This window comes from Moschus berezovskii, chromosome 22 (genome assembly GCF_049115385.1).
Source record: "Moschus berezovskii isolate FMDL1 chromosome 22, NW_MosBer_1.0, whole genome shotgun sequence".
NCBI lineage: Eukaryota > Metazoa > Chordata > Mammalia > Artiodactyla > Moschidae > Moschus > Moschus berezovskii.
In genome coordinates, this window is record NC_142481.1 from 292,839 (window position 1) to 306,238 (window position 13,400).

Below are 13,400 nucleotides of genomic sequence, written 5' to 3' on the forward strand. Positions count from 1 at the left end.
TCCGTTGGATCATCGAAAAAGCAAGAGAGTTCCAGAAAAACATCTACTTCTGCTTCATTGACTATGCCAAAGCCTTTGACTGTGTGGATCACAATAAACTGGAAAATTCTTAGAGATGGGAATACCAGACCACTTTACCTGTCTCCTGAGAAGTCTGTATGTAGGTCAAAAAGCAACAGTTAGAACTGAACAACAGACTGGTTCCAAATAGGGCAAGGAGTACATCAAGGTTGTATATTGTCCCACTGCTTATTTAATTTATATGTGTGTGCTTCCTCTGTCACTTAGCTCACTGCAAAACAAACAGGGAATGAAGTTTTCCCTTTTTAACTTTTCTTAAAAGTGAAAATCCTCTTCAAAGATTTCTTTCATTTAGCAAAAATAGATTCTAATGTAGATCTTTCTTCACAGCAAAGTGGCATAAAGCAAACTTTTTTTAAGAGTGGGGGATACATATATTGGGGTGCTTGTTACTCAATCGGAGATAACTGCCCAGGTATTAGGACAAGTGGGCCACTGAAATGTTGTAAAAGCAAAAATGGGATGCCTTCCAATTTCCTGCTGCTGCTAAGTTGCTTCAGTCGTGTCCGACTCTGTGCGACCCCATAGACGGCAGCCCACCAGGCTCCCCTGTCCCTGGGATTCTCCAGGCAAGAACACTGGAGTGGGTTGCCATTTCCTTCTCCAATGCATGAAAGTGAAAAGTGAAAGTGAAGTCGCTCAGTTGTGACCGACTCTTAGCAACCCCACTGACTGCAGCCCACCAGGCTCCTCCGTCCATGGGATTTTCCAGGCAAGAGTACTGGAGTGGGGTTCCATTGCCTTCTCCTCCAACTTCCTAATACCTACTTATTGGAGAAGAGATGGGAAAGGTATGATCACAGAGGTATAAAGAAATGGCCCACAGCCCCAGACCCACCCAGAGGCAGCTACAGGGAGCTGAGTGCCAGAAATACTTTCCCTGTGAGCTCTTTTTAGCATCCTTTGTTTCCACTGGGCAACTTTAGTGTGGACTTTCAGGTCCCTCAGGGATCTGCGTGGAGCTGAATGGGGAGGGACAGGCCAGAGGACCCTGCTCATTCCTGTGGCCGCGTCATTCTGCCCTGTTTCTGCCATCACACCTCCTCTGCCAACCGACCTCCAGCCTCCCTCTTATATGGAGCATTGTGACCAAACTTAGGGCCCTCCCGGGTGGTTCAGAACACTCTCCCTATCTCCTGACTGCTTACCAGACCTGCAAAGTCCTCTCTGCCATATGAGGTGGCACACTCACAGGCTCTGGGGATTAGGATGTGGATCCAGCTGCGGTGCATTATTCTGCTGACCACACGTACATGTTGCACTTTCCACGCTGGTCAGCAGCAGTTCCATCGCGGGGCTTGTACAGCCAAAAAATGACAAGCACTGGGTGTGACTTGTCAGATGGGCAGTCTGGAAGGATGTTGGGGGCAGCTGGTGAAAAGTGTGTGTCTGAGGAAGGCTGAGGTCAGCACAGGGCCAGGCATCACAGAGGTGAGACAGGACAGTGCAGGGGAGGGGGGAAACCAAGCCTGGAGAGGCCAGGAGTTGCCTCCTGACCACTTACTTCAATCCACTGAACCAGTTGCCTTCAGCTCCTGCTTTTTTCTTTTTGTTTGCTAATCCGAGCAGCTTGTGGATCTTAGTTCCCCAACCAAGGATTGAATCCATGCCTGCTGCAATGGAAATATGGAGTCCTAACCACTGGACTGCCAGGGAAGGCCCTGAAACTCCTTTCTTTATGTCTTTCCCCTTTTTACTGCTTTCAAGAGTCTTAAGGAAATCTGGCCAAGTCATCCAGTATCCCTCAGTCACTGAAGGTTGCTTTTCCCCTCTTGGGAATGGCCAGCCTCTCCATTCCTCAGCTCTACCATGTCCTGCAACGAGGACTCCTGAGTTGGAGGCTGGCCCCGGGATGGATGCTCCAGCCAAGTGCCCTGAGCAGGCTGATGCCCCATGAGCTGTCCTGGGACCTCAGGCGAGGCCAAGGTGGAGCCTGGAACCCCAGCAGACAGAGCTGAGAGGCCCCCTCCTGCATGGAAGGGGGCAGTGGTGGGTGGCAGGAGAGCTGGCCCAGGGCACAGGCTCCCCGGGCTAGCGCCCGGTGTGAGCCCTGGTCCAGGAGCCTGATATTTCAAGGGACCCCATGCGGGAGCCCCACTCTCTCTTCAGTGCCCTGTGTGACCAGGGGTCTTGCCCCTAAAAACCCCCTGTAGCCCATCAGGGCACTCAAGTATTTCTTGGGTGCTGCTCCCAGCATAAGCCCTAAGGGGCAAGGAGCAGGACAGGAGGTCATCTTAGGCAACCAGCTTCTGTAAAGCAGACCCTGCAGTCAACCCCAGCCAAACAAGTCCCTCACACGGGTGCCAAATCCACCCTCCGGGACTGCCCAACAGCAACAGGGCCTTTGGGAGGTGGGCCTGAGGCAGCAGATAATTCATTCCAGGGAGTGGCCCTTTCTGTGCACCCAGACCAGGAGTTCCTTTTGCAAGGAGAAGCTCCTTCAGTACCAGTGCACCCACAGGCCTGAGAAGTCCCAATTCTGTAAGCCTGTTGAGCCCTAGGAGACCCAGCAGTGAGAAGCCGCAGGGAGTGCACAAGAGTCTTCAGCTAGTGCTGGGGCCTGCCCACACCCCGGGGGCACCGACGCACCATCCCTTCTCTGCAGTCACCCTGGCAAGGCCTTCCTGTTCCACCAGGGTAGGCACACGGGCAAGCAGCCCTCCGCGTGTCGGTCAGCCACCGCTCCAACCTCACTGAGCGTGGTGAGCCCCACCAACAGCTTCAAGCAAGCCCTGACACTGCCGCTGGGCCGGCAAACAGGCCGCACTGAAGCAGGACATTCGATGTCCAGACACCCACAAGGATTGAGAAGGGGACACACAGTGGGAGCAGACTGTCGGGGCCGCTGAGTGCCACCTGGGGGCCACATCGGCCGACATCATCACGTGTGTCCGTGTGGTTGTGGCGCAGGAGTCCCGGGAAGGGCGGGCACCGACGCGGGTTACATGGCGGGTGGGGTGCCTAACCGGCACATCCCGCCCATCAGAGCGAGCAGGCTCAGCGTCACCTGTGGGGCCCCGGAGGTCGCGGCTCTGGAATGCACATACTAGAATCTGCCCCGGAGCTCTGACACCCAGATGCACGAGCCCCACTCCGAAATTCAGATTTCACCTCAGGCGAGCGACCCGCTCACCTGGACGTTTCAGAGCAGCCCGGGTGTTTCCACCCGCGACTCTTCCACGCCTTTCCCAGTCCGTATGTCCCAGAAGTCAGACACGGCCAAGGACTACTAAGCATCGTCCTGGCCAGTCACCAGCTTCTCCCAGGCCAGATGCGCGGGAGTGCCGGGTCCCGAACGCCATCTCCTTGGCGACGACGCAGACTCACTCCTTGCGGGCCTCCGTTACCATGGCAATCGGAGTCCTGAGGCAGACGGAGACCCGGGCGCGGCGGGACTATACTTCCCAGCAGCCCCCGCGAGGCGGGGCGTCCCAGACTCCTCAGTGGGTCAAGAATCGGCCTGCAGTGCCGGAGACTCAGGAGATGCGGGTTCGATCACTGGGTCGGGAAGATCCCCTGGAGGCGGGCACGGCAGCCCGCCCCAGTGTTCTTGCCTGGAGAATCCTATGGACAGAGGAGCCTGCGGGCTGCGGTCCATGGGTCCGCAAAGAGTCGGACACCACTGAAGGGACTGAGCGCGCACCCGCCGGGGCGGGGGTCCCGCCCGTCCTCGCAGCCGCGCCGCCTTTCAGAGCCGCGGCCCGGAGCAGGACGGTGGAAGGCTCCGCGCTGCGAGCGGGCGGGGACCCGGGCCGGCCATCCCGGCGAGCAACGGGCATCTCGCGCGTTCCCGCGACCCCAGCCTGCGAGCGCGGCGCCCAGGACCCCATTCACGGCCGCTATCCCGGTTCCCACCACAGCGCCGCACGCGAGGTCCCGGCGGGGGCGGACCGGCGCACTTCCGTTCCGCGGTCTCCGGCCCGGGCGGGCACCGCTGTCGGCTCTTGAGTTCCGAGCGGGCTTGTCCGTGGTGTTTCTGGCTCCGGCTCCCGCGTCCCGGTTGCGGAGGCCGAGGCCCGGGCGGCTGCACCACCGGGAGGACGGGCGTTGGGGGCAGTTTGGCCGCACGCAGACGGTACTCCTCCCGCCCTGCTATGCGTCCTGCTCCGCCCTCCCGCCGGCTGCAGGGACAGACGCTAGGGTTCTCCAGGGCTCTCGGTGGGGGTGCGGTTGGCCTAAGATAAGAGGTGGTGGAGCCGCCCCCGGCCTGCTCTCCGCGCTTCAAAGCTGCCTCTGTTGATTTCCAGGAAAATCTTATCAGCCTCAGGGGTCGTGGCCAGGTACTGAGGACGCTGAGGCTGGCTCACCTCCTTCCCACGGAAGCTGGCATGACGTTCTGCAGGACGCAGCCCGGGAGACATTGGCCTCCCAGCCTCCCTGCGGGCCCGAAGGTCCTCGAGCCCTAATCTCAGTCCCCGGCAGCCAGTTAGGAAGGCTGGGCCAGCCCGCAGCGTGGAGGCCGTGGTCTCCCAGGGCAGACGGGAGGTTACTGTCACACCTGGAAAAACTGCAGATCGGGGTCAGGGACAGGCTCCCGGCCGCCCTTGCCGAGCGCAGCCTCAGATCCTGGGTCCGTGGCTGGCAGGTGGTCAGGTACAGAAGTGGCTCGATGGTGTTGGCTTGGAGCAGGGCAGGAGAGGCAGAGACACAGTCACGCTCTGCAGCTTCCATCTGCCGGGTCTGCTGCTGGGAGGCCGGTTTCTGGCCCAGCAGATGCGCAGAGGAGCCACCTGTCGGGGCAGGATGTCTGGAGGCGCCCTCAGCCCTGCCTCCTGTGAGTACACGGCCCCTTCCTGCAAGACGGGGCTGCGGCTTCCAGGTACCACCCCGTCTCCCCCGACCCTCTGTCAGGCACTGAGCAGTCATCTGAGGGCATCACTGGGGGTCAGGAGAGGCTGCCTCCCCATGCAACCCACCCATCCCGTCGAGGGTGCTGGGCTGGTCTCTGCACACGTGGCTGCAACTGACTGGGCAGCTTGAAACAACAGGACTTGATTCTCTCAGTTCTACAGGCCAGGCGTCTGAAATCAAGTTGTTGGCAGGGCCACAGCCTCCGAAGGCTCAGCATTCCCGTGGGGTCCCCTTCTCTGTGGGGCTGGGTTCACACTTGGGTTGCAGCTGTACAAAGAGAAGGGGTGGCGGGGTCCTCACGTCAGCACTCATGGCTCCCTTGTGCATGGGGACGCCAGATCCTCGCCTGCTGGAGTCCCTGGGCTGGCCCCATTAGTCGAAGGTCCTGGCAGCTGCCCCAGCAGCTCGCAATTGGTCCCCTGCAGGGTCAGCCTGGCTTCTTGGAGGCAGACCAAGGAAATCTGTCAAACCTGTAGAGGCAGAGACTCAAGCAAGAATGGGCAGGTAGCAGCCTAGCCCTGCCCTGCAGACCCCTGCCAGAGTAAGGCCCACCCCTGCGAGAGGCGGACACTGAATGAGGTGGGGGGTGGTGGGAGCCAACGCCCTCGGGTGTGGAGCCAGGGCTCGGGGGTCAGACAAACCGAGCCGCACCTCCTGCCTGAGTCAGGCCTCGTGGAGTCACAGCTCATCTGTGGTGACTGAAGTGCCCTGCGCTTGGCCTCCACAGGGCATTGCCCTGCACACCCGCACACTGTCCATTATTCCTGGCAGGTGTCTCCATCTTCCCACAAAGTGTTTTCTTCTTGAAGCGAGTGGATTAACAGACACCCGGTTGAAGAGAAGTCTGTGCCCTGGGGAGAAAGCTGTCAACCCTGTATTAAGCTTCTGATGTAAAAACTGCTTAGGGTGCAGTCAGCCTGACCATGGACAAGAAGCTGATGTTTTATTTTACCTAACAATTCCCAAGACCTTGTTTTTATTATAAAAATATTGCTTAAACATATATGCACTCACCTCCTGTCAATGCAGTATTGTCCCTGTGGCCGGGGCTCCAATGACTTCTGGATGTTGGTGGGTGGGCTGGCCCCGGCCACCTCAAGTGGACACCCCAGCACGCCAAAGGCAGGAACACCTTATGCCCTGAGTGCCTTCTGCTTTTGAGATGAAATTCACAGAACATAATTTAACCATTTCAAAGTGTACAATTCAGTTTTTGTTATATTTTTTAGTTCATGTATTTTCTGTGCTGTGAGATCATCATCATCACTAATTCCAGTACATTTCCACACCCCAAAATGAAACTGCTTGCTCAGCTGTTACTCCCCTTTGTTCCTCCCCTTAGCCCCTGCTGCTGTCGCTTCCGTCGTGTCTGACTCTGTGCGACCCCATAGATGGCAGCCCACTAGGCTTCTCTGTCCCTGGGATTCTCCAGGCAAGAATACTGGAGTGGGTTGCCATTTCCTCAGCCCCTGCTGCTGCTAAGTCACTTCAGTCGTGTCCGACTCTGCGCGACCCCATAGACGGAAGCCCACCAGGCTCCCCCGTCCCTGGGATTCTCCAGGCAAGAACACTGGAGTGGGTTGCCATTTCCTTCTCCAATGTGTGAAAGTGGAAAGTGAAAAGTGAAAGTGAAGTCGCTCAGTCGTGTCCGACCCTTAGCGACCCCACGGACTGCAGCCTACCAGCCCCTGCTGCTGCTGCTAAGTCACTTCAGTCGTGTCCGACTCTGTGTGACCCCATAGACGGAAGCCCACCAGGCTCCCCCTTCCCTGGGATTCTCCAGGCAAGAACACTGGAGTGGGTTGCCATTTCCTTCTCCAATGTGTGAAAGTGGAAAGTGAAAAGTGAAAGTGAAGTCGCTCAGTTGTGTCCCCGACCCTTAGCGACCCCACGGACTGCAGCCTACCAGGCTCCTCCATCCATGGGATTTTCTAGGCAAGAGTACTGGAGTGGCTTGCCATTGCCTTCTCCGCTACCAGCCCCTAGCAACCACTAATTCACTCTTTGGATCTTCTTGTTCTAGATTTTTCATATAAGTCGAATCATACAATATGTGGCCTTTTGGTGTCTGGCTTCTTTCCCTGACTGTGATATTTTCTGCGGTCTGACCACGTACCTTCCATTTTATTGTTGAGTAATATTCCATCCTATGGGTGTGGACCACAATTTGTTTAGCCATTCATCAGTTGATGGACATTTGGGTTGTTTCCACCTTTTAGTGGTTAGAGGAAATTCTGCAGTGAACATTAGTGTACAAGTGTTTGCTTGAACGCCTGTTTTCATGTCTCTCAGGTGGACACATAGGACTGGACGTGTGGTGTGCTCTCTGACCACTGGGGACGTGCCCGGGCGGCTGTCCACAGTGGCTGGCTGCACTGTTTTCCATGCCCAGCTGCCACGTGAGAGTGCATTCTGCACTTGCCTTTCCCCAGCCAGCTCTTCCTGCCCGTCTGTCCTCACAGGGCAGACTGTGTGAGCCTGGTGCTGGATGTGCCTGAGCAGTTAAGCCGCAGTGGACGACACATGACAGGGCCAGCTGCCCACCGCTCTGCCAGTCCTGGCGTATGAGTGACACCTTTTAGAACCTGTGGCTGGTCTACTTACTTGCACAACAGGCTTCAAATTCTAGAGAAACACCTCCCTTGACCTCCCCCAGGAGTCCCAGCCGCTGACCCCAGCTCTGTCGGTCTGGGCTGGCGTCCACTGTGGGTCGGGTTGGCCCCACCAGCTGCTGGGACGGTGGGCAGGTGAGTCCCCAGCTGCCTGCCCCCCAGTGCACCCGGCTCCCCACAGGCCCGTTCTCCGGGAGCCGCATGGTCGGTGTCTCAGGTGGACAGGTGGCATGGCGGCCAGCCCACCTCCCGCCTGGGACGAGCATCCTCGGACTCCAGCCCATGAGCTCTGGGAAAGCGGAGCTTCTCCGTCACATCCTCCCACGTGGTGACGGGTGACCGTCAGGGCCCTGGGGACAGTTCAGCACGGGGCATGGCATGCCAGTGTTCACCATCACCCTGATATCCTCACGCCTGCCTGGAGAAGGGGCTCCCAGCACCCATCCTTCGGTCTTGAGCTCCAGCTGGCTGATTTGTCAAGTGGAGAAACCGAGGGACAACGTGGCAAGTTGCCACTGAGCGGGGGAGGCACCGGATTTCCAAGGCATTCCCCGATCAGTGCCACCAGTGTGGGGAGAGGCCTTCACCTGCCTGGGCTGAAGGCCAGGCCCACACAGGCCGGTAGGGGCTGGGAGGTTGTGCAATGGCCACGTGTGTGTGTGACGTGTGTGAGAACCTCAGGTCCTGCCTGTCTGTATGGCCTATTTCTCGGGAATGCCTCAGACCAGTTACCTGCCAAATGCAGGACCAGACGGGATACTCCAAAATCGGGGCCTTCAGCTTCCCGATTCCGACAAGCAGCCCCTGACAAGTGGAGTGGTCGCAGCTCCTGTGGCCCCTCATTGTCCGTGGGCCGCGCCTTCCTCTACAATTTCACCTTAAACTAATTCAGCGTGGCTGATTTCCACTCAAAAACCTTTCCCCCAGAGCTCTGACCACTGATTCATCTCTGCTGCTGTAGTTGAGATTTTTTTGTTTAGTCGCTAAGTCGTGTTGGCTCTTTGGGACCCCATGGACTATAGCCCTCCAGGCTCCTCTGTATGTGAAATTTCCCAGGCAAGAATACTGGAGTGGGTTACCATTCCCTTTTCCAGGGGAGCTTCCTGACTCAGGGATTGAACCCGTCTCCTGTTTGGCAGGCGGGTTTTTTGTGGTTGGGATATCCAAGGGAAAAATAACCTGCCCGCGAGGGCTGCCAGCAGGATCCTGAAAAGAAGCTGTGTTCAGTCCTTCTGATGTGTCCGGCGCTGGAACGTGCATCCTGACTGCTGCTAGTCCCCAGGCAACTGCATGTGAGAGATTTGCAAAACTGACCAGAAGGCAGCATGGTTATTGACTGTTGCTGTGGCTGGGTCTCCGGGGGTCAAGGTTTGCCCTTTGCCCCTGGAGCCCAGCTTTCCGGGAAGGACGCGGGGGTGCGCCCCGCCGCCCCAGCTGCGCCTTATAAACCCACAGACAGCCCCGAGGCCGTGGGAGGTGGACCATGTCTGCTCGGGCAGCACTCCTGCTGCTCTGGGGTGAGGCCGGGTCCCGGGGTGGCCAGGGGCGGGGGGTACGGCAGTGAGGCCTAACAGCCAGGTCTCTGCAGGTCTGGCCCTGATCCCGGTGACTGAGCAGGCGACGTGTGAGTGGGCCGGCCTGGGCATGGGGGGGCGCTGCAGGGTGAGCCCCCCAGGTGGGCGCCCGGCTCTGACTGCCTCCCCCACGCAGTCTTCGACCCCAGGCCGTCCCTGTGGGCCGAGGCCGGCTCGCCGCTGGCACCCTGGGCCAACGTGACACTGACCTGCCAAAGCCCGCTGCCGACCCAGGAGTTCCAGCTCCTCAAGGATGGCGTGGGCCAGGAACCGGTGCACCTGGAGTCCCCTGCCCATGAGCACAGGTTCCCGCTGGGACCAGTGACCAGCGCCACCCGGGGCCTCTACCGCTGCAGCTACAAGGGCAACAAACGTTGGATCGGGCAGAGCAACCTGGTGGAGGTGACGGGAGCAGGTGAGTGTGGTCCACGGCCTGGAGGCAGGAGGCAGGCTGCTGGGGAGGCTCCTCTGCCCACTCCTCACCCTTCCTGCTGCTCCGGAGCAGCCGGTGACCTCGGGCAGTTCAGGTGTTGTCTCTGAGCCGTGTCCCCATCTGTAAAATAAGAGTGACTGGGCTTCCCTGGTGGCTCAGTAGTAAAGAATCCGCCTGCCAGTGCAGGAGAGGCCAGTTCAATCCCTGGGTTGGGAAGAGCCTCTGGAGGAAGGCATTGCAGCCCGCTCCAGTATCCTTGCCTGGGGAATCCCACGGTCAGAGGAGCTTGGCAGGCTACACAGTCCATGGAGTGCCAAACAACTGGACTTTAGTGACTGAACAAAAAGAGGGTGATGTTTTCACCGACCCTAGAAGGCTGTGAGGAAAAAATGATTGAATCCCCAGGAAGCTGTGGGCAGGCCGGCCCCATGCCTTCCCCTTGTATTCCCGGCTCACGCCCCCATCCAGACGTCCATCTCCCGGCTCCCTCAGACTGTCAGGAGCGTGGAGGTCCAGCTCGGGCTGGGCCCCCATGTCTCCCAGATCAGGTAGAGCCACCCGAGACCCCTGCCCCGCCGTGATCCCTGCCCCATCTGCAGAGCCCCTGCCCCCACCCACGCTCTCAACCAGTCCCGTGTCCTGGATCACACCCGGCCTGAACACCACGCTGCTGTGTCTCGCGGGACTTCGAGGTGTGACCTTCCTGCTGAGGCGGGAAGGCGAGGACCAGTTTCTGGAGGTGGCTGAGGCCCCAGAGGCCACGCAAGCCACCTTCCCGGTCCACCGGGCTGGGAACTACAGCTGCAACTACCGGACCCACGCGGCAGGCACCCCCTCGGAGCCCAGTGCCACGGTGACCATTGAGGAGCTGGGTGAGTGGGTGGACCATCTCAGAGGGCTTCCTGGGGGAGGCGGATTCTGGAGGACGAGAAGCTACCCTGGACACTAAGCAGCCCCACCCAGGAAGACTGTGGGAAGCAGCGGCCCGCCTGGGGAGCAGTGTCGGAACCCGTCACAGGCAGGCTGTTCCTGGAACAGAGGTCTGAGGCTGGGCCCCCCAGCGGCCGCCCCAGTGACACCCCACTCCCTGCAGCCCCGCCGCCGGCGCCCACGCTGACGGTAGACAGGGAGTCGGCCCGAGTCCTGAGGCCGGGCTCGCCCGCCTCGCTCACCTGCGTGGCGCCCCTGAGCGGCGTGGACTTCCAGCTGCGGCGGGGCGCGGAGGAGCAGCTGGTACCCCGGGCCAGCACCAGTCCGGACCGCGTCTTCTTCCGGCTGAGCGCGCTGGCCGCGGGCGACGGCGGCGGCTACACCTGCCGCTACCGGCTGCGCGGCGAGACGGCGGCCTGGTCCCGGGACAGTGCGCCGGCCGAGCTGATGCTGAGCGACGGTGAGCCTGCGGGATGAGACCGCGGGGCTGCGAGGGCGGAGAGAGCCGGGGCGGAGTCCAGACGCCGCCCTGCCCGTGCCCGGGGCGCGCTCTCCCCCGCGAACCGAGGGCGAGGAGCGCAGGGCCGGCCCCGGTGGGCCCTGAGGCCGCTGTGGAGGGGGCCGGGGGAGCTGCAGGCCCCCTAAGGACTCGGAGTAGGGACGTAAAGTTCAGGAGAGGACGCGGCCGTCGGGGGCTCGGGGGTGCTCCTTCCACAAAATGCGCCCGCCAACCGTTTTCCTGCGCTCACGGACTACTGCGGAGAGCGTAGGAGTGTCTGCATCCGGCGAGGACCGGGCCGGGTCGGGAGGAAGGCTCTGGGGTGGTCCCGGCCAGCCTTCCGGGAGGGAGCGGGGCGGATCCTTCCGGTTTGGGCGCCAGCTTCCTGCGCGCTCCCCGCAGGGACGCTCCCCGAGCCGGAGCTGACGGCCAAACCCGCGACCCTGAGCCCCGCGCCGGGCGCGCTGGTGCAGCTGCGGTGCCGGGCACCCCGCGCCGGCGTGCGCTTCGCCCTGGTGCGCAAGGATGCGGGTGGGCGCCGGGTGCAGCGCGTCCTGAACCCCGCGGGCCCCGAGGCCCAATTCGAGCTGCGCGGCGTCTCGGCGGTGGACTCGGGCAACTACACCTGCGTCTACGCGGACACGTCGCCGCCCTTCGCGGGCTCCAAGCCCAGCGCGACCCTGGAGCTGCGCGTGGACGGTGAGCTGCGGGCACGGCGGCCCGGAGCCCTCTTCTACACGGGCGCCTGTCCCGGGATCCGATGGGAGGCGCCCGGGGCCTGAGGGGGTGGGGGATCGGCAGCCAGGGCTCCGGGGCGCACCGCCTGGTGGCCTGTCTGCCGCCGCCGTGAGCGCCGGGCAGCTGGGGAGCTTTGGTGGAGATCGTGGAGGGTGGATCCAGTTTTTAGGGTTCAGGCTCCTAACCACTCTGCACCGGCTCGTGCCTTGATTTCCCTGCGCCACGCGCCTGTCGGTGGTCGTCAGATTAGGACCCCGGCCCTCCTGGAGCGCAGGTGCCTACGCGGAGGGTCTCGGTGTAATTCTCGCCGAGCCCCTGCCGGCCCTGGGTCTGTGTGCTCCTCGGATTTCTGCGTCCGGGCCTCCTGGGGGCACAGGTCCCACCTCCCGGCCGCTGCCCCGGCTGTGCCTTCCGCGGGAACCCCACTTCCCTGGGCGGGTGGCGTTTTCCTCCCGGGCGCTGCGTGCCCGTGATAGGGACCCCTGGGGGTCTCAGACTTCATGGCAGGTCTGGGGGGTGGGGCGGGGAGGCCCGCCGGCTACAGCGCAGTGCCCAGGGTCGGAGGGGGGCGAGGGGCCTCACTTGACCTCCCGCCGCTCGCCCAGAACCGCTGCCCAGGCCGCAGCTCCGGGCCCTGTGGACCGGGGACTTGACTCCGGGCCGCGATGCCGTCCTGCGCTGCGAGGCCCAGGTGCCCGACGTATCCTTCTTGCTGATGCGCGCGGGCGAAGAGGAGCCCTCGGCGGAGGCTTGGTCCATCCACCGCTCCGCGGACCTGGTGCTGACCTACGTGGGGCCCCAGCACGCCGGCACATACAGCTGCCGCTACCGCACCGGCGGGCCCCACTCCTTGCTATCGGAGCTCAGCGACCCGGTGGAGCTCCGGGTGGCAGGTGAATTGAAGCCCCAGGAGGAGGGGGGTTGCAATCCAGGCCTTTGCCTGGATGGTACCCTCCTCCAGGGCTGCGCTTTCATGCGCCCCTCCAGCGCTGACACTGGCTGGTGGGCCTAGACTGCTGGGTCTGTGTGTGTGTGTGTTGGGGGACTGCAAGGCAGGGCGGGGCGTGGTCACGAGCACCTGTAGGGGGCGGTGGGGCTGTGTTTCCTCGCGGGCAGCTGACCAGTCCCCGCCCTGCCGAGTCCTCAACGAGGCCCGCCCAGACTCACCAGGGAGGACGCAGGGAGCCTCCTTCCCCACCATCTCTCTTTTGTCCACTTGGTTCAGGAAGCTGACCCAATGGCGGACCCAGGTGCTGATGGTATCCTCGGGAATTCCTTTCTCCAGCCTGCCTCCGGTGCCTTGTGCTGCAGCGGGAAGCTGGAGTTCTCCCTGGGGTCAGGGGAAGTGGCCGCCTCTCCCTGATCCATCCCAGGAACTAATAAATGTGCAGACAGCCTTTAAGACATGTCTCTGGCCCATGGTGGTCCAGGTGCGGGGGCAGGAGCCCCCGGGCTGGGATCCTGAGTCCTGAAGGTGGGTAGTCTCTGGGCTGGATCCTGAGGGTGGAGGCCCCTTCTCCTGCCTTCTCCCATTAAGCTTCCTCCCCCAGTCACCTCCGCCCAGCCCCCGCAGGTGTGGAAGGCAGCTGAGGCTCCGGACCTCCTTGACTGGATGGGAGGCGGTTCAGAGGCTGCATTTTGCAGCTCTCTCTTCCCGGCTCAGCGGCCACCAGGTGGCGCTG

The 13,400-nt window shown here is 61.4% G+C and overlaps 1 protein-coding gene across 1 annotated transcript; it reads left to right on the forward strand.

Moving 5' to 3' along the window:
- The first annotated feature begins 8,869 nt into the window (after window positions 1-8,869).
- On the forward strand, window positions 8,870-13,120 carry A1BG (alpha-1-B glycoprotein). Its single transcript, XM_088830680.1, has 8 exons — window positions 8,870-9,020; window positions 9,133-9,168; window positions 9,255-9,533; window positions 10,151-10,423; window positions 10,645-10,941; window positions 11,383-11,679; window positions 12,324-12,611; window positions 12,944-13,120. The coding sequence occupies exons 1-8, from the start codon at window positions 8,870-8,872 to the stop codon at window positions 12,949-12,951; spliced, it is 1,629 nt and encodes a 542-aa protein (XP_088686806.1). The 3' UTR covers window positions 12,952-13,120.
- The last annotated feature ends 280 nt before the right edge of the window (window positions 13,121-13,400 follow it).

What these genes read in the sequence shown, in the direction of transcription:
- A1BG (XM_088830680.1), top strand. Translation starts at nt 8,870, where the DNA reads ATGGTTATTGACTGTTGCTGTGGCTGGGTCTCCGGGGGTCAAGGTTTG. An exon ending in GGTGACTGAGCAGGCGACGT is followed by an intron (nt 9,169 to 9,254) that starts GTGAGTGGGCCG and finishes TCCCCCACGCAG; the next exon opens with TCTTCGACCCCAGGCCGTCC. An exon ending in CCTGGAGCTGCGCGTGGACG is followed by an intron (nt 11,680 to 12,323) that starts GTGAGCTGCGGG and finishes CCGCTCGCCCAG; the next exon opens with AACCGCTGCCCAGGCCGCAG.